Source organism: Pseudopodoces humilis, chromosome 7 (assembly GCF_049639895.1).
Source record: "Pseudopodoces humilis isolate 2021_Gansu_Grassland_sample_001 chromosome 7, ASM4963989v1, whole genome shotgun sequence".
In the NCBI taxonomy this organism is placed as follows: Eukaryota; Metazoa; Chordata; class Aves; order Passeriformes; family Paridae; genus Pseudopodoces; species Pseudopodoces humilis.
Window position 1 is genome coordinate 5,716,129 of NC_142206.1, and position 24,625 is coordinate 5,740,753.

Sequence of the window (24,625 nt, forward strand, 5' to 3'; positions counted from 1 at the left end):
CCACCGCCGGCTGCCCCGAGTGCAGTGGCCTTGCAGCCGGTACCAGGACGGAGGGAAGGACGACGAGGGCTGTGAGCGGCACGGCAGAGCCGGGCCCCGCTCCGGGTCCCGCTCCCGGCCCCGCTCCGGGTCCCGCGTCTGCCGTGTCCCGGCAACGGCGCGAGCCGCGCGCTTGCGTCACCCCCGCGCGCCGCCGCCGGGCGCGCGCTTGCGCGGCGCGGGGGAGCGGCCGCGGCGCTGCGGTGCCCGTGGGGCGGCGGCGGCTCCGCGGGACGTGCCGGGGATGCGGTGAGCGGGGCGGGAGGGACCCGCCCCCCGCCGCCCCTCGGCGCCGATCGCAAGGCCCGGGCCGGGGGAAGCCGGCGGGTGCGGGCAGGGCCGGGCGGGGGCAGCGGGCGGGGCGGCAGTGACGCAGCCGGGCTGAGGGCCCGAACCGGGGAAGGGCGAGCGGGCGAGGCGCGCCTGGGCCATGAGGGGCTGTGCCCGGGTCCGTCTGCGCCGCTCGGAGTGCCTCGTAGGTCTGAGGGTGTGCGGGTGACGCGAGGTTTGTCGGGTCTTGAAGGGCGAACAACAGGGAACACTCATAGAGTGACAGGATATGCCTTGTTGGAAGGGACTCACAGTCTGACTCCTGGCATAGGACACCCCAAGAGTCACCCCGTGTGCCTTAGAGTGTTGTCCAAGCGCTTCTTGAACTCTCAGATTTGGTGCTGTGACCACTTCGCTGGGGAGACTGTTCCAGTGCTCGATCACCCTCGGGGTGAAACTTTTCCCGATATCCCAGTGCAGACACCCTGGCTGGTGTTTTTACCCAGACTTTTCAGTGCTGGGATTTGGGTGCTGAGCTCGGCAGGCCCGCAGGAGGACGGTGCTCCCTCGGAAGCTCGGCGGAGCACAAGCCCGGGAGATCCGGGGGGAGGTGGCTGCAAGGTGACAGGTTGTGCTCCTGACGTGCGTGGCCTGGGCGTGTGCTCACCAAACACTCCGGAGAGCGGAGCGAGAGGCGACTGGAAGGAGAAAAGTGGCTGGAGGGGGAGCGTATCTGTGTGGGAACAGAAACTGGTCACAATTCCAGCCATAAATTGGAAGCTCACTGTGGTGAAATTGCATAGTACTTAAGTATGCTCTGATAGGGGCTTTCTTGGTGTGCTGTGTTTTTTCTCACACCGTGGTGAGATTTCAACAGCTGTAAATTTTGAACTCTGGGTGGGGTTAAGCCCAAGTGCTGCTACAGCTACCTGCGGGGCAAAGTGCTGCTTTCTCTGTCTCTCATGGGGAGTTTGCAACACAGCTACTGTCAGATTGCTCCGTGTTTGGGTTTAGGTGGCTGTTCTGCAGTTCGCTTGCCCTCGCACACCTCTATCTGTAGAAGTCTTAAAAGGGCGTGGCACAACTGGTTTGCTTGACAGACAATGAACTCTGCAAAGAGGCATTTCGGAGGAAGTAAAATGCTGAGGGATCAAGGGGAATAAATAGATAAATCCTCGGAGGGCATGGCATTAATCCTTGGGCAGACTTTTGGGGAAAAAGATTTGGGAGTGAAGGAAAGATGAAGTTGGAGACATTTGAGCAAGTCAATTCTGTAATACATCCTAAAGTTGAGTGTTTTGTGCAGATAGGAGGTCTCTAAATTGGTTTATACTGACATGGATTCCTTGGCTTACCAGTTTCAGAACGCTGTGGGAGTTCTTTTGATCTGCCAGTGTAAGTTTGATGTAAGAAAGCTGATTCCTAATGTGATGTCTGTGTATAAACAGACACTGATGTGCTTATTTGCAGACATTCTGATATTCACATGCACAAATATTTAGAATAAACAAAGATTGTCATGAATTACCATTGTCATCTTAAGATTTCTTTTTTCCATTCCATTGGATGTATTTATATATGTGTGTGTTGCAGCTGAATTTGTGTGGAAAGTTATCTCTATTTAAGTATTGCTGTAAGCAAAATAGTTTAGTAAGATAATAATGCCACATTCCAGACTCTTTGAAGTGTTCTGCGTTGTTTCTGATATGACTGTTATTTTGTTACTTGTGGAATAATTACTGTAGGCTAAAAGAAAGTGAGGGAGTAGCCACTCACAAACATACAAATGTAACCCTCTCAAATATTTTTATCAGAGACTCTGCAAGTGAATGAGAGCTTCTCTCTACAGAACTGAGGTGAAGAGCTTCACCATGGGTCAACAGATTTCAAACCACACACAAACTGTAATTAACAAGTTACCAGAAAAAGTAGCAAAGCATGCCTCTTTGGTTCAAGAAAGTGGTTTCCTAACCTATGAAGAGTTTCTGGGAAGAGTAGCTGAACTCAATGATATGTAAGCCTTACTTTGCTTCTTCCTTTTTTTGTGTGTGTTTGTTTTATAGAGACCTTGTATGCAATATGTTATTGTGTGCTGGCTAAGCCAGAACTGGCTTGATGGTTTTGAAATGTTTCCTTAATTTCTTTATGTTTTTATAATGGTTGTAATTACACTTCAAAGTCCAAAGCCTTTTCTCCTCCTTGATTTCACTTTTCTCCAGTACACTTCTTCCAGCAAGTGTTGCTCTCTCTTAAAAGTTCACAAGAGGTGATTTAGCATCATCATTTTGTTAGTGTCACGTGTGTCCCTTATTGTTCTCCCTTCCAGCTGAAGATGTGATGCTGCTTCCTCTCTGCTTGTCAGGCTGGGTAGGAAGGAGCAGTAGGAGCCTGGCAGGGACAGCAGATCTACATGAGAAGGATGGCACCTGAGAAAGAACTGTTTGTGGCCATCCCTGCCACCTCTGCAGACATGCAAGGCTGCTCCTCGTTAAGGATGAGATGTGTCTTACTGTCCCAAACCAGTGACCTAGATAATCCCAAACAAAAGGCTGCTTTTTTGTCAGATTTTTCATAGCCTGCCTTTTGTTTGATTGGTATAATGACAGTAAAAGGAAATGAGCAAAAAAAGCAGTGTTGTCATTTTTAGCCTGTATTTATGATATAAAATGAGAGTGATAAAATGAAGTGGAAACATGCACACACTGAATAAGGACTTTGTAATGTTTAACTAAAACGTGAGTTTGTATTCAGTTTAGAAATTCTTGGAGAGGCTCATACTTTTGTGAATGACCTTGAAGAACACATAGCTGTCTTCTGGGTAGACAAATAAATTGATTTTGAAGAACATAACCTGATGTTTTGACTGAGACTCCAGGCATATGTCAGTATAATTCACTCCAAAATACTATTATTCAAGTAGTTTCTTTCTTTCCAGTGTTTACTTAAGCCTGAATGTATTCTGACTCTTATGGAATAGACCCTTGTGTCTGTGTTCTATTAAAGAAAAAAATCTTGTGTCACCTGACACATTCACCTGACTGCCTCATTATTAATACATACTAACAGAAATACACCTCATCAGCATATGCTGGTACTCACAGCCTTTTCTTTACATACCTGTTGAGGAAATAACCTTTTCAGATCGGAGACAAGATTGTGTGATTAGTATAATAAACAGTGAGAGTATATATTAATTTAATGTTTATAAAGTACACCTGCTTGCTGATGCTGGAGCAAAAGATTTCCACAACATTTTCTATAGTTTGCTGTGCAGTTTAAAGTGAAATGGGTTGTGTATTCTGTGACATGCTGAGAAGGTCATAATACTTTGATGCCCCTGGGCAGTATTGCTAAAATCTCTTTTAAGGATAGAGAGCAGACAGGTGAATCATAAATAATCCCACTTGGCTGAGGCTGCTGATCTTTGCGGGTCTAGCACATGGTGTTAAACTGGTGTTGCTTTGTTTCAGTACTGCAAAATTGGCTTCTGGACAAGACAAACATCTGTTATTTGAAGTACAGCCTGGGTCTGATTCTTCTGCTTTCTGGAAGGTGATTGTTAGGATAATATGTACCAAAGTAAGTGAACATTCTTAATTTGATGGGCAATTTGTATGTAAAGATTTGAGGACTGTCAGTTTTACTTGTAAAATCCAACGCCTGCTACGTGTGTTTTGATACAGATGATGTATTCAAAGATGCTGTTGGAGATAAATTAAGTCTAAATTCTAAGTTTCTGCAAAAAGCACAGAACAAAAACATTTATATAACTAAGTTTAAAGGAGTGATGCCTTCCAGTGGAGCACCTACAGCCCTTTAGTTACAAATGCAGGTGATTTGTGAGGTCAGGTAATACAATGGTACCACAAACTGCAAACCATAGATTTTGAAATTATTCGTAGAAATTAATCAGGTCTTCCAGGCATTATTGAGCTAGTGTCCCTGTACATAGTCTGATCCCTTTGAAAACCAATCTAAAGGTTAAATGTTTTATTTTATGACAAAAACTTATGAAATTTGCTCTGTCTAATGAGATTTTCCCCTCTATCCTATCAGGTAAAGTCCTTTAATGATCCTGAATCCCCTGAGAAATCTTAACATGTGGTTAAACAAGCCAACCCTCAAACTCTGTTTGAAACTAACAGTTAGTAGTTTTCTGTTTACTCCTAGTTTTCATTAAGGCAGCCATCACTAGGCAATTTTAAGTTCAGATATCAAATGACAGATTATCCTGTGCTTGGTTCTAAGTTCATTCCAGTTTTTTGACCATTAGGTCCCTACTCACACCTCACTCACACCATTTGAGTAGTGGTGGCAATTGCCTTGCCCTAAAATTGTGGTGCTGCCTGTGGTGTTCCTCACGCTGCAGCAGCTGTGGGCAGTCCTGACTCTTGCTGAGGCAGACTGCAGCTTGTTAATGTGGTGAAGGACACTTAGGAAGGGGACTAGTGCCTTACATGAGAACTGCAGTGCTTTGCAAACATTCTGAGCAATGCCAAGTTAAAATCTGATAAGTAATTCTAAACAATTCTTATATCTTAAGATAAATAAAACAAGCGGCATCGTGGAAGCTTCCAGAATCTTGAACTTATATCAGTTCACTCAGCTTTACAAAGACATCACCAGTCAAGCAGCAGGAGTTCTTGCACAGAGTGACACTTCTGAAGAAGCTGCTGAGAGTTGGATGTCTGTGTCTTCCTGTCAGGCCAGCTTGTGGATGGGAAGGTATTTTGATACACTTTAGCTTCTGACCCCAGTTACAGCATAAGCATTTCGGGAGTTGTGCTTCAAACCTGAACTACAAACACACGCTGATGGGAGCTGCTCGCTCCTGGCAGCTGCAGGCTTTGTACCATCACAAACATGAGCAGACACCTTCCCTTGCACCAAGGGAGCTGCAGTGCACTTGGGTGAAATCCTGAAATATGGTGCTACCATACCTTGGCTTCAGAGCAGCCTTGTTGAGATCAGTTCTAATATAAACGTAGTATATGTTGAATCTCCTGAAAAAGGAAGCAGGAGGAAACGGAATCAGCTGCAAATCCAGGGGGTTTGACAGTGTTTGTTTAAATGGATTTTGTTATTGTTCCACTTAAACTTTCTCTTCCTCTTCCATTTTGGCATGTGAAAGTTCCCATCTGTTGCCACTAGAAACCCGTCAATTATGGTAATAATTGAACTTGTAAGAGTGGAAAAATGTGAACTGTTTCACTCGTGTTGACCTTCTGCTTTGTTAACCAGAGGGAAAACAAAAGACTGAGGTCAACACCTGCAATAACTTCAGCTCAAACTGAATGTAACAGTAAGAAGCCAATCACCCTTTCCCTGCGTGGAAGTGTTGCTGCTACCAGTAATGCCTTACTTTTCCTGAGTAAGTTCAGGGTTCTAACTCAGTTTAAAGTGAGGTAGGGATAGGTTTTACAAGAAAAGGTAGTAACTGGTAGAGTTCTCTGTGTTCACCAGTAAAGAGCTGGGCAGACAGGTATTTTAATGAAACAGCTCAAGTGTCACACTTTAGCTGTTGGAATGAAAAAGGGGTCACCAGTGCTGTCACTCCACAGAGTCCCCTGGTTTTTCTAAGTGGATTGCAGAAGTCAGTGTGGTTTTTAGTCAGTGGATTGCAGAAGGTATTATTTTCATTTTATTTAATGTCCTGTAAATTGTGAACATGTTTGAGAAAGAACAGGAAAATTACTTTCTCAAGGTTATACGATTTTCTGGAAATGGTCTTTTGCTTCAAACACACAAACCAAACAACATAGTCACTTATGCAAAACAACTTTATATATTGCTAAAGTCAATGAGGAAGATAAAAAGTTTTCTATGTGAGTTTCTTTTTCAGTTTTTCAGACCTGGAGACAGGGCAGATGAGTATCCTCCTTGGTTGTAAACTTCATCACTCGAGGCAGTATCAGTCACAAATAAAAACAGAGTACACTTAGCTGATATGATGCAGTTTGGTGAGCTTGTGTCTTAGCCAAGTTTTTCAAGTTACTGAGGAAAATACAGGCTGAAGCACCTTCAAGTATTCTAAACCAGGGAAATTTTCTGTGTATTTTTCTGTGATAACCACCCATTTACTTCAATTCTTCTTACCTGTAGGCATTTTTCAGCTCTGCAAAGTTAGCCCTCGCTATCTAAAAATAGCAAGTGTTATCTGTTTAATTCTTCTTAACTTTTTCCCCTAGAATAATACCCCATTTCTCTACAACATCCACTTCCTATTCAGAGCATGCAAAATATGCCTAAGTGGTTTATGTTTTCTGATAATGAAGAGATAGATAAGCATTTCCTTAGTCTGTCACTCCTTTATTTTACTGTTTCTTAGGAACTTAGTCCTGTGATTAAAGCTGACTTTGCAGAAACTTCATAAATAGGCCTTGTATAATTGCTTGTATAGACACCAGCAAATGCCAAAAATTCAAGAGCTCTTAAAGGTTAGTACCTTTAAGAATTGCATGGGGGAGGAAAATGAGAGGGAACAGGTCTAAAGAACACAGTGAGCAGACTTCTTGGAAGTTGTTGTCCTCATTGTATGCAAATTACCATCTGTAAAAAAAAAATAAATCTGTCATTTTAAAGTGATTTCTCCAAAAGCAAATTGAAAAGGAAGCCTCTATGACCTCTTGAAAGATAAAACAAAGGCATGCTGACTGCTGTTCAGTAGCTGGCTATTCTGTACAGTTCAAAAATGAATCTGTATTTGTCAAGCTCCCTTGGATGCCTTAGCAAAAATGGTCTGGTCAATAGTTATTAGGGTGGAGAGACTCCTGAAATGCCTTTTTTTTTTTTTCTCAGAATGCTATTTCTGTCCCTCAGGTCAGAACAGGGATTCCCCAGTCAGGGCTTTTGGAAGACCCAAGCATTTTACAACACTTCCTTGGTTTAGGAGTGGGCTGTGACTATAAAATTGCAGACTTCATGTGTCTGGTTAGGCCAGTGAAAGCTGAGGATTCTCTGTGCCTTTTCACACTTGAGAAGTCTTGATGGTGCAAGTATTTGAGATACTCCTCCTGTTAAGAGCATTAGACACAGATATCTGTCATTTGGGGAAAAGATAGAAAATGTCAGCATCTGTCTTGGGTAGTGAGATATTTTTTAAACTTCCCCACCAACAGAAGCACCTGAGAGTTTAACTGGACAAGCTGTGGTAACATCTTGAGAGTCCTAATTTGAGCAGCAATCACATGGAGCATATTGCAAGCTAAAATCAGCCTTTTCAATCTAATGAGCAGTTATGCATTTTGATGGCATGTGAAATGAGTGAACGTGCATTCTGGTAGTGAACCTCTTGACATGCATGTTTTTGTCAAGGATATAAACCAGCGCACAGAAATTTGGCAAAGTTTATTATGAGCTAGTTCAGCCTGATGTGCAGTGACAGGAAGGCAGGTTCTTCTCCTGCCTTTAATGTAAACAGTGTTTCTGTTCTTCTGCCCAAGTCATGTGATACAAAGCAGTTACAGCTCCTCACACTTCCTTGTTGATAGGAAAAGGGATTTACAGAACCCTTGGCAACACCTAAAGCACCCGAGTCAAACACTAACACAAAAACCTGACACAATAAATAAATGCACATTCTGGTTTAGTTTAGTTCACTGCTGACATAGGCTGGGATGACATAAGTAGTCCATTCACAGATTAAATCACAAGTGTTTCTTTCTGGCCATCACTAATTATTATGAAAAATGTAGTAACTGGTGTAGTTACTGGGGCATAAATATCAAACATCTGGAAGAAAATGGTGTCTTCTCTTCTGCAGGGTAAAACAGCTGACAGATGAAGAGGAATGTTGCATCTGCATGGATGGCCGTGCTGATTTAATCCTGCCATGTGCTCACAGTTTCTGCCAGAAATGCATTGATAAATGGTAATATAGATGAAAGGATATTAATTATTTTATAGTATGCATGTTTCAGGTTGGCGTGACAGATTCTATGGTTGCCATATAATTTAATGTCTGAAGATATTTCCAAGCCAATGTACATAACATTATGTATATGATACATAACAAACTTGAGTAAAATCAGACTGAAGCAGAAAGAAAGCAGGAAATTTTGTAAAAAAGAGGTGTGAAAGTGCTGTGCAGCATTTGTTTTGTAATTTCTTACATCTTTTTATTCTTCTAAAATTGAATTGTTATAGTCTTGCTCAGAAACTTGAGAAGATGGTATATGCAGATATGCAGATACTGGTATGTTCTGCTTCACAAGATCTCATTCAAGGCTTGTTAACACTGTGCAAATATGAAGGCAAGTTAGACTTGGGAAATAACTGTCAGAGGGATTTTTTTCCATGTTATGCTTTCACTTCACATAAATAGCATACAATTTACTGATTTAAATATATCAGACTCTTCCAGAAAGGTATTTCTTCTCAATGGAAGCACCTTCAAATGTACATCTATGACGTGTAGCTTACAATGTTCAACTTCACAGTAACTTGAACACCTTTTCAGCTTCTGCATCTCTGATACACCAGTTCTCAGAAAAGTGGGAGAGAAAAATTCCTTTGTGGAGGAATACAGCTCTTGTCTGACCATGCAGGCCTTCAAGGATTAGGGAAGTATCCTGGTAGTCTGGCATTAGGAGACACAGACCTGCTCTTTTTAAAAAAGGGTTTTTTGGCTAGTTAATGCAAAGGGGTTTACACATAGTTTGTGCATAGGAATTTGTTTTGTGGCTTTTTGAAAGACTTACCAAGGAAGTTACTCTTGTAACAAACACCCAGGATTCCACAAGGGAAAAACAGTAAAAAAATCACTGGGTTGTAGAATACAGCAAGTCATTTCTCTCTTCTGGGAAAATATCCTAACATCAATCAGCAAGACAAGGCTTAGTTTAGTGACTGTTCTGGAGAGTGAATTATACGCTGCTTTGGCTGATGAATCAGCTGAACTCCTCACTAAGTTCCAGTTACACTATGCTTTTTTTTTGGTCTGTAATTTCTAAGGTTGATTTCCTGTTAATTTAGGCATAACAGAGGCCCCCAGCTCAAACATAAGTGTTTGGGACCCCTGAGATGGTGGAGGGGGTTGGGACTTGGAGGAACCATTTCTAAACTTCTGTGGACTGCATGGCCCAGGAAAAAGCTGCTTCTTCTCTTTATCTTGGAAGCCTATGGAGATTATTTTCTAAGGACCTCAGCTGAATTCCTGAAGATAGGAAGAATTAATTTAGACAGTGAATTTCCATTTAAACCTTCTGCCCAGGTAGCGAGATGCATCCTCTCTGACCTGAGCAAACAATTAGAAGGAACATGATTCCAAATTTTCATTCAAAGAATGGAGCTCTATTCAGAAGTATTCCTCACAAAGAAAGAAGTTTTTAAACAAAGAAAATAGATAGGTGGCCTAATCCAATTAATGCGATCATTCTTGAAGTTCTCACTGGTTTTTGTTTGGGTTTCGTTTGTCCATTTGGGGGCTCTTTTGGCTTTTTCTGGCCAGCAAGAGACCATCAGTGAAAACCACTCATTTCTGCCTTCCTAACAGGAGTGACCGCCACAGAAACTGTCCCGTGTGCCGCCGGCAGGTGACGGGGGCAGGAGACTCCTGGGTGGTGTCAGAGGCCCCTACAGAAGATGACATTGCCACTTACATCCTGAACATGGTGGATGAGGCGGGGCAGCCCCACAGACCCTGACCCTCCCCACCAGGCTGATCACGGCAGAACCACTTGAAGCTTTTGTTGTCCCCAGCGTCTGGATTTACCTCTCCTTGCCGTTCTTCCAGTCTGTCCTTTCCTTCTCCTCTTGGCTGCTGTGAGTCTGCACTGCTCTCCTGAAGCACAGGGTGTCTGAGCAAGTCTCTGTGTGTGCAGTCTTCGTTATTAAACAGTTCTATCAGCAAACTCTTTGATCATTAACACAGTTTACTTTAACAGCGGCGTTTGATATTAATTAACAGTTCAACTACTCGATGAAGCAACTTGTAACAGCACAACTACAGCTGCAAACTGCTGTTTGAGCATCACAGTGTACTGCTACAGAGTTGAACCATGGCAGATGGCTTGACCTCACAGTTCCTACCCTCCAAAGCAGTCCCTTATTCACAGCTAATGTGAATGAAGATGATGAGTTAGCATAGTGGTTATTAATTTGAAATTTTACTCTTGAAACTTGAAGATGTCCCACTGCCTGTTCTTCAGTAGGAAGTTATTGCTGCTCTTAGTGTTTACATATACTTAATCTGATTTGTTATGACTTTTAGTATTAATTGTTTTAAATCTGTTTTGGAGAGTGTAAGCACATCTGTAAATGTATTTGTGCACTTCCCCTTATTCTAACAAGACTTATCTCTTAGAATATTTTTTTAAATATGATATTTAGTATAGTCTTACTAGCTCGGAAACATGAAACCGTTTCATACACAATCCTAAAAGCAGTAAATCAGCTTCTCAGTAGTTTTTGATAAAGAAAAGCTAAAACTATTTCTAAACATTGGGCATATCTGAAGAGAATGCCTTTATTTGAATTAGCACTTAAGGTGTAGTTTAGTCTGATGCTGTGGTTTTATCTGCTTCTCTTGAGTTTCTGAAGTGATGAGATCAGAGTTAAAAGGTATATGAAGAGTTACAAGTGATAATCTAAGTAAGGGTGCTCTACTTTATATCTACAAGTGCAATATGCTTTTATGTAGCAGAGGGAAACTTCTTCAACAATAATGTGGCTTGGAGAGAGATGTGCATGTGACAGCTTGGAAAAGGGGTATCATAACTGGAGTGCAACAGTATTTTGTGTCTAGCAGAATAAAGTCTTTAAAGAGCTGAGTTTAGACAGTCTAAAATAGTATTCAGGAAACCCATCTTAAGCATCTTGTGCATAAATAGCATTATGGAAATGAATGGCTACTGTAGAGAATTAATTTATATATATATAAACAAATACTACTTTTTCTCACTCAGTAACCTCAAGTTAAAATATTCAAGTGTAGCATTTGGGGGAGGATCAGCATAAACCTTGCTTACTGTGAGACTGCATTTTTCCTTACCATACCTGTTAAAATTCCATGATGCCATAAGGCTTAAGTCCTTTTGTCACAGACAGGTTCTGAACTAAAAGGCATGTGCACGTGTAGATATGCACATTTTGGTTATTTTTCTTAATTGGCTATAAAATAACTTAATTACATCAATTTGTTAAAGAATGTACATGGGAAATGGCACCCATTTGAGCTTGGCTTATGACACCATTGTCAAATTTGCCACAGGTTTTAAGCCAGAGAAGCAATGTACCCTTCATGTGTCTGTCATCTGAGAGCCAGTATTTTAGTGTGTAAATCTGTATTTAGCTATGGAAAAATCCTTTTATTAGGAGTGTATATAACTGAGATTTTTTTTTTTTCCCTCCTCCTTTCTTAAGCCATTGATAGCAATGAGATATTCAGTAAATGTATGGAGTGTTTGGTTGCATAAAGGTGGTTATTGTTTGGGCTGGAAATTGTTACTGGCCCAGGATTTCCCATGAAAACATGTGCAAATATTCCTAATCATGCACCAGTTTGGTTTCTTTTTGCTTTTTTGAGCTTGCATTAGTCCATGTTCAGAACTTTCAAATAACCTTTGAATTTTTTAAACTTTTTATATCACTGGAACAGAAAGAACATCTAAATGAAAGCTTCAAGCTAACTTTATTTTTCAAGTACTTCAAGAATTATACTTCTGAACTGAGATTTTATAAGTTGACTTTCTGCTGAGAACTTACATGAACTTCTTAAAATGTAATTTTATAATGATGCAAACAGGTTATTAATTGCAGCATAATGGCAATTACAATATAAACTAATGCAAAAATTATTTAAATAGTGAAAAAGTAAACTTTTTATTCTGTACAGCTTTTTTAAATTAAGTTGCTGTAATTCACACTGCTGTGATGTAGGTACTGTAATGTGTGCCTTGTAAAATATATGTACTGTATGTTATATGGAGAAATAGATACTTTAACACTAAAAAACTAGTAATTTGGTACTGGTTGGTATTACTTAGTCTGAAGTGCAACATTTAGCAAACAATTTTGGAAAAGGAATCCATTGGCATGGACATGGCAATGAGTTCCAGAAGCTAGACCTTGAAAATGTGAATTACTGCAAATAGCTGTTGATGGGGCAGGGGGGGCATTAGAACAAATTAACTTGTGTTAAGTGAACATTTCTTACAGGTTTAATGTGAAATTGTAACTTAAACATTAGAGATGGTATTAATAGCTAAGAACATTCCACTATATTTAACTTTGTGTATGAATTGTGCAATAAAGTTACTTTGAAAGAAATGTCAGAGTTCTTTTAAGCTTAAGGAATCCTTGGCTTTAGTACCATTGAAGTCTGAAAACTGAGTTTTGATCCGAATACAATTGCACTGTACAGGTGGTTAAAAGTGTGGCAACTGTGGGTCAGAGCTCTCTTAAACTTTGAAGAGTTTAAGAATCAATAAGGTATTTAAGTATCAATTAATTAATTCTTATTAAATATCAATTAAGTATTTAAGTATCAATAAGGTACCTGAATGCAGCTCTCAAAAAAAAACAAACAACAAAAAACTGGCTCTAATTTGACCTCTTGTAGGTACACAAATAAACTGGAACATTCTGCAGTGATGGGAAAAATTAACTCCAATTCCTAGAGGACATATTGAGGAGCAGGTTTGTTCAGAGAAAGGATTTTTATTTTCAGAGAAGTGTGACACACTTTTTCCCCAAGTCATTTCATCATGTTTCTGATGGTATTTTAAAGTGTAAGAATGCTAAGGCTTGGGATATTTTTTTCTTAATTTTTCCTCATTTTAAGTAAGTATTGAGATATATAATTAATGTAACTGTTTCCTTTGTCTAGTTACTTGGCTTATCTGTTTGGATCTTTCGAAGCCAAGGCAGAAATGGGAGAGAAATTAATTAACAGATTAGGAAATTAGAATGGATAAAATGACCAGTTGTCAGGCAGAGCAGGACGTAGGTGTACCAGAGCAATTAGCAAACCTTTATATTCACTAGGTTTTAAGTTTAGGCACCATATCAATCAATCAATGTGATGGGCATGGTTCTTTTTTGTTGTGGGAAATGGTTTATTTACCTTCCTTATCTTTCCTTTCAAGAAAATTCTATACATAATTAGAAAGGTTTACTAATCCATGCTCTTTCCCTTTCTGGAAACCAGGGCAACCACTGAGGTCTCTGTGTTACAGGTTTGAACTGAGCTGTTCAGTCTCACCCTGTAGAGCTGTATGTGCCAAATCCATTATTTTTGGAAGGAACATGTTGGTTCTTTGTGCTTTGCATCCAGCTACATCCTGGAAGAACAGCCCTCTCAGGAAGCCCTAAGGATGTGTTTGATGTAAGTAGGAGCTGTATGTTAACTTGGCTGGCCTTAGTCCTTACACTGCATACACATCATGCTTTAATTTTGTATTCACACATTGTAATAGAAGTAATGTGACAGTAAGTAAGTATTTTCTTTGGGCTTCTGTTGTTAAGTCATCCTTGAAGATAACTTGCCAGAGGTTTTATCCTCACCTGTTTTAAGTGGGTGAACAGAATTCTGCTTTATGAGTATGACTTAAACATCAGTCATTTCAAAACTGAATTTTTGTTAACTGTCATTTCTTCAGATGCTTCTTTCCAAGGCCAAGAATTTATCATACAGCATTATTTTTTAAGGACTTAAAACTTATCCTGCTGGGATGTCACTGGAATTAGCCTGGATGGAGCTGTGTGCTTTTCCAGTGACCACAGTGTGGGATCATCAGGTAACATTTCGCTCTGAGCCAGCCAACGTTACATCCGTGAGGGATGGGACAGCACAAGATGTTAGTTAACAGATCTTTACTTACCTCACTAACCCATCAAAATTCAAATAGTAAACACTGGGCATGGGGTTTGTAGGCCTAATATTAAAAGTAATTACAAGTTTTTTGAACTTGGCTAGAACTTTGCACAGTGTGTGTCTGCTGGAACAAAGAATACAATCCAAGAGATGATGAAATGAGCATTCTTCTTTGGTTCTAAGTGCTATTTAAAAATGTTCCATGTTTTCAGAAAGTAAGCCTAAAGTATTTGGAAGCCTGCACCTCTGAAACGTGTAAGTGTAAGATGGTAGGAGGAGTTCAATGCAACAGTCTGTGCTTCCATGCTGATGTGGTTCTGACCCATTTTAACAGATCTTCAAAAACTACTTTTTATGTGAGGCAGTCCCTGTCTGTCATGGTGAATGATTAAAGAAGTGGTGGTGTTGGTGACCCGCTGTTATTCAGACTGTCTCAGGATTATACAGACTGTGCTGTTTAACAGTGTTTTGTGTTGAGTGCTTTGAGAGGCGTGGGGGAGAAATGCACATTTCTCAGTTACAGATGAACCTGTACTCCTGTGCTTCACCAGTGCTACTCACGTACAGTGTACTGAAAGAGATGATGTTTTCATCTTCACCTAAAAATCTTGACTCCTTTCCCTACTGAAGTGTTTTGTGTTCTGCTTTTCCTCAAAAGTCATGGTGATTGTAGGAGGAGTATCAACTGTGTTGATACTGTTTATTTAAATCTGTCACTTGTTGGCTTCTTAGTTGTGTTTTGTCAGATAAATCTGTTGTGTGTGCTCACGAGATCACAGTACACCTTGAGGGGGCCCTGAGGGGCAGGGCTGCTTTCCTGCTCCCAGCTTGGGTGTCTTGACTCTCAGCTCAAGATCCACACGAGGCTCCAGGATCAGCAAGAGCTGCTGCGTGCCCTGCACAGCTTGGATGAGCAGGGAAGCAGGGTGGGCACCCCGAGACAGTGGGGGCAGCAATGCAATTTCACTTTCAGAGCTTGGTTTGCATTAATGTTGAATTATTTTAAGCCAGATAAGCCTTTAACCCCTTCTCCTAAATAGTGCTCGCTGTCTTCTCTGTCTCCACTGGGTTTTTTTTTAGTTTTCATGCTTTATTTAGGTTTAGTCCATTGAATTGCACGTGGTTTTAGTTCTCCTTAAATGTGGAGACTGGGAGGAGCTACAATTTTTTTGAGAGATATACAGACAAAATCCATAACCATATTCTTTTATAATTCATTCATTAGTGTAATGTTTAATGCTTCCACAAGAGGCAAAACATAAACATCATGTAACCCAGGCACAGAAAGAAAAAGCAGTTTTTACAGACACCTTTTCAGACTTGGATTTATAACTAGGCAAAGAGAACAGAAATGTTTAGCCACACATAAAGAACAATGATAGGAGACAATAACGTGGCTCTGGGCTGTGAAAAAAATACATATTCTCCAGTAGCAGAGCAAATGCCTTAAGTTTGCTAAAGTAACACAACAGAAAAGAATTGTTCAGGTAGATAGGTTGTAAACATCAAATAACCATAATGAACCATTTCAGGTTGAAAGTATAAAATGCTTTTGAACCAACAGATTTAAAGAAGCCTTGAATAATGTTTGAGCATCTCTCCTAGTGAACTAAAGAGAAATAAAGTAGGATGTTCTTCCATCCTGCAGCAGTGCTTACCCAGTTGCCACCTGCAGTGATGTTCTCCAGCCCCTGAGTCAAAGCAGCTGTGTTCTAACCAGGTTTGACCTCAGCAGAGTTGGGGGGATCAGCCCTGTCCTGTGTGTACAGCACTGACTTGTGCTGGATCTGTCTTTTCATTCCAGCCACAGCCTGAGCCCACAAGGTTACTCTGAACAGCCTCACATTAGCACAGAAGTGCAACTTGAAAAAAAAAAGAAAACAAAGCAAAGCTTAAGAACTGAACTTGGGAATCAGTAACATTTGCCCTATTAAAGGATGAATTAAAGATGCCAGGAGAAATGTAGCAGTGGAAACTTGAAAGGATGTCTGTTTTTATTTGTACAAATATAATACTATAAGCCAAATTTCCCCTTAAAAGCAGCGGACAAGAAAGCACAGAAAGCAGAACTTATGGTCATGACCATTTATGTGTTACTGTGGTTATTGTCAGAATCCCAATTACTGTCCTTTCACTGAATATGCAAACCCAGTTTTCTTTTTTTCAATAGCAGCTACAGACCTATTAGAACCTGAGGTAAGGAAAGCTGAAAAGGTATTAAATATATACACAAATTTGGTGTAATTTTAAGGAAACTAAAAAAGACGTGTAAGTGACAACAAAAGCAGCACTAATAATGATCTTCAGGTGAAACAACCCAAGTAAAGCAATGTTTATCAAATGGAAATACTTGAAATTGAAATTCTTCATACCAAGCATGTTGCTTATTTATCCTGGATGCCAATGTTTCTCCCAAATAATGTTATATTGGTAACATTAGTTTATTAGGAAGTTGTCCTGATGAAAACAAGATATTTGCATTTGATGCAGCTAAACAGCTTAAACCACTTTCTCAGACTTCATACTAAGCAAATGACACCAATCCTGAGACTGCATTCTATGAGCTGCTACAGTTCCTAACAGTGAGACTGACAAGGGCTGCTGACAGAACCTGGAACAATTTTACTCTTGTACAGCTGGGCAGCATAATGTGGTTTCACGTGATTTTTAGGGGTACAAGGAATACGAAATCTGGCACATTGCAGACATTAGGCTGGGGCACTGAAGAGCTGAAGTCGAATTCCCACCACCTGTCTGCAGCCCTGGGTTTGGATGAAAAGCTTCTGCAATCACTGCAGCTCCCTCTGCATGACACTGGCTAACTGTGATGGTGAGTGGATGGCCAGAACTCTCCCTCTTGTGCCTTGGATTCCCTTGGAGCAGCCTTAAATTCCAGGCTGCTTCCTGACATCTTTAGGTTTATCTCTTTCTCTTGGGGGGTTCTTGCAAAGCTGCACAGCTATAGGAAGTGACAAGGAATTCCTCCTTCCCCTACTTTAGTGCCATTTCCTTCCACCATCTCCATTCAGGACAGCAGAACATTAAAAAGGTGTCCTTGCAGGTATCTCTTGGAACTGCCACAGCCTGAGGAGAGAGTCTTCAATGCCTCTACACATTTATGCCATTAATGGATCCTGTGGTACTGGTGGTGTCACAACTTTTGGCTGCATTTGCAAGGGCACATGAGACCTGAAGAGCTCTTGGAAGAAAGGCTGTTGGTGCCCAAGCTCCAGGAGAAGGGCCTGGCCTAGGAAATACAAGTGGCACAAGATCTGACATCTGACTGAGCACAACATGCAGGGTTCAAGGTCAGGTGAACCCTGATGGGCCAGTATCAGTTATTGGCTTTTTCTGCATTAATGCTGAACACCTGTTTGAAGAAGCTCAGTGTCCCTAAGCAGGATATTAGAGAGCCAGGGGTCTAACCCTGGGCTCACATCCTGCCTCAGGCACTGCAGGCGTTTGAACTGAGCTGCTCTGCTGGACTCACAGGCATCCACAGCCTCTGCTGCCCCGGCCTTGAGTCTTTTTTGGTGTGAAACTGTGTGGTTTCTACAATACACAGATGCCACTGTGTTGTTACCTTTAATCCTTTCTGAAAGAGTAGTACTGTATCGTAAGGATGATGAAATAGAAGATGGAAAGTGATAAATACTCCAGTAGCTGTGTTTTACTAACCATTTCCTCATAAATAAACAGTTTAACATAACATACCATGATCTGAAATGACAGATTTCAAGTGGGCTGGCTTCTGTATAAATAGACAGCTTGACTTCCCATTCAGCTGTAGTCGACTAAAATATAGACTAAAACAAATGTGTAAAAATATGTCAGAAGTAGGACCAGAACCAGGTCTGGCATTTCTACCACTGATTCATAAGAACACTTCCCCTTTTCAAGTAAAAAAATCTCTTTACATGGAACCAGAATTATCTGCATAAATTTCTAAGTAATTTGAAAGGGCATATCCACATAATATTCCCATTACAAAGCAATAAAAAAAGTGTTCTCAACTTTCAAGGCAAAATTTTCATCATATAATTAGACTCATCACAATGTATAATAGTGATTTTGACACAGGTTTTCCAGAAGCTGATTAAAAAACATTCATCTGCTGTTCTTCACTGACATCCTACATAACAACAGGTATTAATTAGTCATTGAACAAGATTACCCAATGTTGGTTTTTCTTGTTTTCCAATATAACTGCTGAAACATTGAGCTAAAAACTCTGTCAGAACACTTTCCAGAATCAAAGGGTAGCCTCAAAATTCTGCACCCCATAGAAACTGCTAATGAATAAAGGGTTAAACTTAAAAATGTTAAAAGCCACGACTGGTACTGAGACTTGCAGGACCAACCCAGGGCATGTGCTGTCAGCACCTGTGGGATCCTCAGGTGCACAGCACAGCTGCACTACAGATATTCTCTCTGGTTTCCCAGACTATACTGCAGGGCACAGTTAAGACAGTATGAAACAAATAGTACATGATTCTGAGCTTGCATTTAATATTTACAGCAATCTTAAAAAGCCTAATGTTTGTAGAAACGGAAATCTTTGCAATGAGAATAATGCAGTAACAGGTGACGGCAAACGCTGTTTACCTTCCACAGATACTCCCTTTGTCTCTGTCCAGTTATGTCCCCGTGGCCTCAAAGACAGATGATGTGAGGTTAATTAGCATCTTTCCTGCTTAAGAGGGACATATTCTGTTTTCTCTGAGTTTGTAACTACTTGGACAGGGTAGAAATATCTTCTGTTCTCATGGCATCAGCCAGGAAGCTGAGTTCATTGCACAGAGTCTCGTACCTGAAGGCCATCCGGATCTGGGCAACATTTGTCTTCCGAATGTCATTTCCTTCAGGCCCTTCCTTGCAATAATTCACCCCTAAGAATTTCTGCTTTTCCTGTGAACGGGATTAAAAGTCAAAAGGAAGAAGTCAGTTCAACAGCTTTGGCTTATTGCAGAAATAAATGTTAGTTGAGTCCAGTACAAGCAAAAAGAGCAATTTCAACCAGCTGGCCTTTGAACTCTTCCTCAAGAGTCTTAACCAGTTTAGGAGATTTTAAGGCCAGAGTTTATCCATATAATCACTCAAAAGTGCACTCAGTCTGGCTTGCTAAAACCCTCTGTGTTAATGTTCAGCCTTCACTGCCACATCTTGCATGTGAGAGGGCAAAAAGAGGCTTTGGTCTCTTTTGTTGGTTAAATGTCGCACAAGAGGAAAATAAGTAGTTGTCACCAGGGAATATTGGAAGAAACAACAGAATATACTCATGAAACCCCTTCATATACCAGTTCCTTCAGAGAAATGTTCAACAGTGACGTAGAAGAGAGAATGCTGTAAAGTGAGTCCTAGAGAAAGCCTTGGCTGTGTAGAATTTTAAAGCCAAAAGGGAATTTAATCTAATATGACTGCCTATCTAAACCAGAATATTTTCTGTAGCATTCCCTTTTAAGCAAAAATATGTCTTGTTTCTGACAGGCAGTTTGTTTTTACTTAATGCTAAGATATGATATAGAAAATCACTGGCAGAACAGTATCACCCAAATAACTCAAAGTTTGTAACTGGAAGGAGAACAGAGTATAAACAGACACCTGGTCTCTCTACATGAGAATTCCAAAACAAAGCTAATGGGGAAAAGTCTTGTTAATACTTGTAATGTAAGACTGCACAGCAGATAGTTTGTGACTATTCCTGGAAAAGAGGACAAGGATGTGCACAAATACATCACTAAGCACCTGCTGTTCAGTGTTTGGACTATTGACTTCTGGGTTCCTACTTGCCCTAATATTCACAGAAGAGGTTTTCCAGCCATACTTGCCTTATCTGACAATCCACTCTGTAGAACGCTGTTTCTTGCTATTTCACACAAATCACACGTACTTAGTTTCCACACCTGAGCTGCAATAGCATATTCTTCCATGAGAGCTTCCTGCAGCACCAAAATACATTTAATATTAAATTATATGTAAATAAGACATAAATGGGGATACGTACTCATTACTAATTAAGGATTTGATACATGCTCTTTAGACAGCTGTGAAAAATTAGAAGTTTGAAACTTTAAAATCACAACTACTGTGAAAAGAAATTGTTCATTTCAAATATCCCAAGGACTGCTGGTTAATAATTAATAGGCACTGGGTATCCAGTTAGCTTAGTCTAATAAATTGCAGCCTGCAGCCCAGATCCTCGGAGGCATTTCTTAGGCAATTCCAAAGGAGCCCCCAGGGCCCCCAGACACCCTGGAGCAGTTGTAAAGCCTGAGTGACTGGACAGGTAGCAGGGCAATTTCTCGCTGGGGCCCTCCCAGGCCGTGCGGGCTGTGCCAGCCCTGGACTCGCACGCTCCGTGTGGCCGCATCCATGGCCCAGGCGGCGGCAGCTCCGTGTCCCCGGGCAGCTGCCAGCCCAGGGCAAGGCCAGCAGGGCTCTCCTGCTCCTGGGACACAGAGCTGAGCCTCCCTCGGGCCCCTCTGGGCACAGCACGGCTCAAATCGGTGCCAGCCACCAACGAGGGCATCGCAGCTGGTGACCAGGCACTCCTGGCCTGCCAGGCCACCCAAGGACAGGAATCTGTTTCAGCTCCCTGAGCAAGCTGCTCATATGTCATCTTGAGATTCCACATCGTGTTTTTGTAATGTACTTCCCCAGACTTGTCAGAGTAAGGAAACTGGACTTTCCTGGCACTCTAGAGGATTGTTTATGAAGGCTCAAACCTCCCTTCAGCCTCATCCTTCATTTTATACTTCAACAGCCAACACTGGAGAGGCAAGAGTACAAAAGAAACATAATTAGGAAATCAGACATTTCCTTCTGAAGCCTAACAGTGAGTAGTAGACAGAGAATGAGGAGGGAGAATGAATGAAGTGACTGAAAGACATGACACTATGTCCTAAGCAATGAAATAAAACAGCTTTCAGGTCATTCTGGACCCGTGTAGTGCTGTTGCCAAATTCAAAGCCGGTGCTTTTTGCAATTCCTACCTTTGTGTAGTGAAACTGCATAGGATCATCTGTGGAGAGGGAGACGTGCAACCCCTTATGGAGAAATTCCCGTAGTGGATTTTTGGAGTACTCCAGGAATAGGCTGTTGTTACTAAGTGGGGACATAGCAATGGGTATTTGTGCAAGGTAATACAGGTACTGGAGGACAGGACTCTGAAAAACAAAACACAGTCAGCATTTAATGGTACTATGGGATAATGAAAGACAGAATGATTTCTCTTGGATAAAATGGGAACAGCACTACAGGGGGAAGGCTAAGATAAAAAAAAAATTAGGTTGACATTGAACCATGACTTCTCCAGGAAATATTTAAAAGTCTGAATTTTAAATCTTACTGATCTTTATAAAAATAATTTATGTTCTTAAATACAGATGTCATATTTTTAAAAATACAGTGACTAATGTTACTGTAGATTAGTAATATATGACCATTATGGGCCCTGCATTTGATATCGGCTGCATACCTTCCCCCAAAACCTGGAAGTCACAGAAAACAGGCAAGAACTGCTAAGAAATTTTTTATTTCCAAAGCTGCAGTCCAATAGATAAATTTAAGGAGCAAAATAAGTTTTAATTTATGAGAAGTCATGTGTTGCTGTTGTACATAATATAAATAATCTGCGATCACGTCATCTTTATTACTGTTTTGCCTTAGACAACCTATGAACCTGACAAGTGCCTTTATTACTGTTACTATTATTAGTACCTGCTATGCCATCTTATCACACCAGGCCACATAGGAGAGAGGGAAGAGAAGAATGCTTTGGTCATACACTGCTTTAGTGCTGCTCTGTCTGGGTCTAACATTACAAATTACCGTTTGTATTTGCATGATTTTAGGCACATTTTTTCTTTGTTCTTGGTTATGTTGAAAAATACAGAGAATTTTCCAGCATTAACCAGAAAAAACTCACTTATAAGGGAACTCCTGAAAAATTACAGTAAGCTCAGTACAAGTCTGCCACCCACTGACCAATTATTTTAATTATGAAACAGTGCCCTGAGGATGGGTTGACTGATGGTTTTCATTAACTAATGTGCCAGGAATTATAACATTTGTTCTGCCATAAAGCATTTGTTCTACCTAAAATACTGTTGTGTCAAAACCTATGTTGAATTTCTTGATCAAAATAATCAAATCCTTAAAGAACTTCTGAGTGAACCCTGAAGTACAGAAATGCCAATCTGAAAAAATGACCTTTGTCCCTGTAGAGCAAAAATGAGAGCTTTCCTTAAGTTCTTCTGGGACTAAACCAGAAGAACTGTAGCAAGTCTAAAGTTTTAAGTTTTGTTCATGTGTTTTAATTCTGCTTGGTAATATAATAATGGGGAATAAGTAACCAAAAATGGGTGCTGCCAAGTCTTTGACATGTCTGAACAGTTGATTTTCCTTCCCTGTGATGACAAAGCTGTCTTTTTGTAGCTTAAGAATAGGAAGTTCAGTTGAGCTTATTTATTTCATTGAATCATGAAACAGTTTGGTTTGTAAAGGACCTTAGAGATCATCTGGTTCCAGCCCCCAGCAATGGGCAGGGACACCACCCACTAAACCAGGTGGCTCAAAGCCCCATCCAACCTGGCCTTGAACACTTCCAGGGATGGGACAGCCACAACTTCATCCCCCCCTGTGCCAGGGCCTCCCTGTAAAGAACTTCTTCCCAGTATCTACTCTAAACCTCTTTCAGCTCCCCCTAGTCCTGCCATTACCTGCCCTTGCAAAAAGTCCCTCTCCAGCTCTCTTGTGACCCCTATTTAGCTACTGGAAGGTGCTAGAAGGTCTCCCTGGAGCCTTCACACTCTTCCAGGCTGCACAACCCTCATGCTCTCAGCCTTTCCTCACAGGAGAGGTGCTCCAGCCCTCTGAGCATCTTCCTGGCCTCCTCTGGACTCCCTCCAACAGGCCCACATGTTCTGGTGTTGGGGGGCTCTGGGTGGAGTTCCTGACCAAACTGAAGAGTTACTTGTGCCTTGCTAAGAAAGTGAATTAATGGGCCAGCCCAAAATGAATTTTGGGCTGCCCAGAAAAATGCCAATTTGGTGCCTTCTGTTTGAACCAGTGATGGATGTCTGAACACACAGTGATTAGTTCAGGAGCAACCAAGCAATACCTTCTTCAGGAGCAATCCATGAGAGATGTTGTCTGCTGTCAGAAAGGCAGAAACAAGGTGTGTGATAGACCCAGCTTCTCCACAGTGAGGTCGAAACAGGAAAGTGCACATGCCTCTCTCCCTGAAGAGATTAAAAGTAAGTTCCACTTAAAGTAAAGCACTGTTCTTTATCTGTTTGGTATATAACTGCCAGTAATATGTGAATTTAAACAGATGAAAACTAAGTTACACATTCTCATACAGTTTGATGTGACATCTACCCAGGCCTATCTGTAGTGGGCTGCTCAAAAGGGTAGGTCCTTCTACCCAAGCCCCTTCTACCACCAGGCATATTTGTGTCTTCTTTCCTTCCCCAGTTACATCTCATTTAGCAATTGTCTACCCACTGGGTGAACAGCTACTGAATGGATTTCAGTGGATGGAAAATTCAGTAAAAAACTGAATGCGACCCATGTGACCTGTGGCTGCAAAATTTTCTGGTTCAAAATGAGGGAAGAAGGGGAAGCACCTTGCCAAGAGTTAGCTAACAGTACCTACATCTCACCAGATTAAGTGTAACATAAAACCACACCCTCAGAAGCAGAGATGATCTAGGAATGTTAGTTATTGCACCAGACTTGCGCTGTAATTTCTAGAATTATGTTATCATCTACATTAAAAGTGATGCTGGTTCGAGGTTATAATGGACCCTGTTATTCAGTGCAAATGTCCCACAAGTATTTCAAGATGTTTAAAACAGTTTCAACAAGGAGTGCTACAATATAAGGCAATTCTAGGGTGGAAGTCAGTAATGTTTCTCCTAATGTGAGGATATAATCCATCCTCGCTAATATTACCAAAAATATAAAACAGTCTTGTCAGGGCTGTGTTGACTCAAGCACTCAGATTAAGTGTTAGTGACTCATTGGTGAATTCTGTCAGCTGTAAAGAACACTTAATGATTATCCAGGGGCATTTTAATACAGTAGTCAAAGTGATCTTGAGGAAAAAAGAAATGCATTAGTTCTGGCAGAATCTGTCTTTGGAACAGAAAAAGCATGTAGACTACAGAGAATGTAAAGGAAGTCAGGAGAAAGGGATGGCTCAGCTGTCTGCTGTAGCGTGTCTTTTCCATTACACAATTAAAACTAACAACTATTCCTGATTGTTGCACATACAAGGTAATTTAAGGTGGGTGTTTGCATCATGAGTTTTCATCAAATAGGATAAGAAATGCTTGAAGTAGCAGTGGGAGACAAGAAATAACATTTTGCATGCTAACTTGGATAAAACTGTAAAATGACTAATCTGTGCACCTTCTATAAGAAAATCCCAAAATGTTTCCTAAATAACTAAAACAACCTAAATAACTAAATAAAATGAACCAAATCCTTTCAGAGTAA

General features: G+C 40.9%; 2 protein-coding genes across 11 annotated transcripts in view; one reads left to right on the forward strand and one right to left on the reverse strand.

Moving 5' to 3' along the window:
- The first annotated feature begins 213 nt into the window (after nucleotides 1-213).
- RNF141 (ring finger protein 141) lies at nucleotides 214-12,576 on the forward strand. Of its 6 annotated transcripts, none has more exons than XM_088057799.1 (7): nucleotides 236-288; nucleotides 1,668-1,704; nucleotides 2,124-2,323; nucleotides 3,780-3,888; nucleotides 4,853-5,034; nucleotides 8,072-8,179; nucleotides 9,803-12,576. In XM_088057799.1, the coding sequence occupies exons 3-7, from the start codon at nucleotides 2,139-2,141 to the stop codon at nucleotides 9,951-9,953; spliced, it is 735 nt and encodes a 244-aa protein (XP_087913925.1). In that variant the 5' UTR covers nucleotides 236-288; nucleotides 1,668-1,704; nucleotides 2,124-2,138; the 3' UTR covers nucleotides 9,954-12,576. The 6 variants fall into 6 exon arrangements, with proteins under 6 accessions (XP_005529089.1, XP_014113396.1, XP_087913925.1 ...); XM_088057797.1 differs by having other exon boundaries at nucleotides 248-288; nucleotides 1,616-1,704; XM_088057798.1 differs by lacking the exon at nucleotides 236-288 and adding an exon at nucleotides 428-544 and having other exon boundaries at nucleotides 1,616-1,704.
- Nucleotides 12,577-15,312: 2,736 nt separating this feature from the next.
- AMPD3 (adenosine monophosphate deaminase 3) overlaps nucleotides 15,313-24,625 on the reverse strand; it is a 33,635-nt gene continuing 24,322 nt past the window's right edge. For 2 of the 5 annotated variants that reach the window (XM_088057397.1, XM_088057396.1), the window contains exons 13-18: nucleotides 23,244-23,364; nucleotides 21,115-21,288; nucleotides 19,951-20,061; nucleotides 18,933-19,030; nucleotides 17,837-17,928; nucleotides 15,313-15,984 (exon numbers count right to left, since the gene is read on the reverse strand). In XM_088057397.1, coding sequence (XP_087913523.1) covers nucleotides 15,968-15,984; nucleotides 17,837-17,928; nucleotides 18,933-19,030; nucleotides 19,951-20,061; nucleotides 21,115-21,288; nucleotides 23,244-23,364 — 613 coding nt within the window. In that variant the 3' untranslated portion in view covers nucleotides 15,313-15,967. Of the gene's footprint in view, nucleotides 19,031-19,950; nucleotides 20,062-21,114; nucleotides 21,289-23,243; nucleotides 23,365-24,625 lie in introns of all 5 variants that reach the window. The other 3 variants (XR_001331883.2, XM_014257904.2, XM_014257905.2) reach the window with 3 other exon arrangements.

Coding starts and splice junctions, on each gene's coding strand:
- RNF141 (XM_005529032.3), top strand. CDS start 2,139: ATGAGAGCTTCTCTCTACAGAACTGAGGTGAAGAGCTTCACCATGGGT. Junction 2,324..3,779: donor GTAGCTGAACTCAATGATAT/GTAAGCCTTACT, acceptor GCTTTGTTTCAG/TACTGCAAAATTGGCTTCTG. Junction 5,035..8,071: donor GCCAGCTTGTGGATGGGAAG/GTATTTTGATAC, acceptor TCTCTTCTGCAG/GGTAAAACAGCTGACAGATG.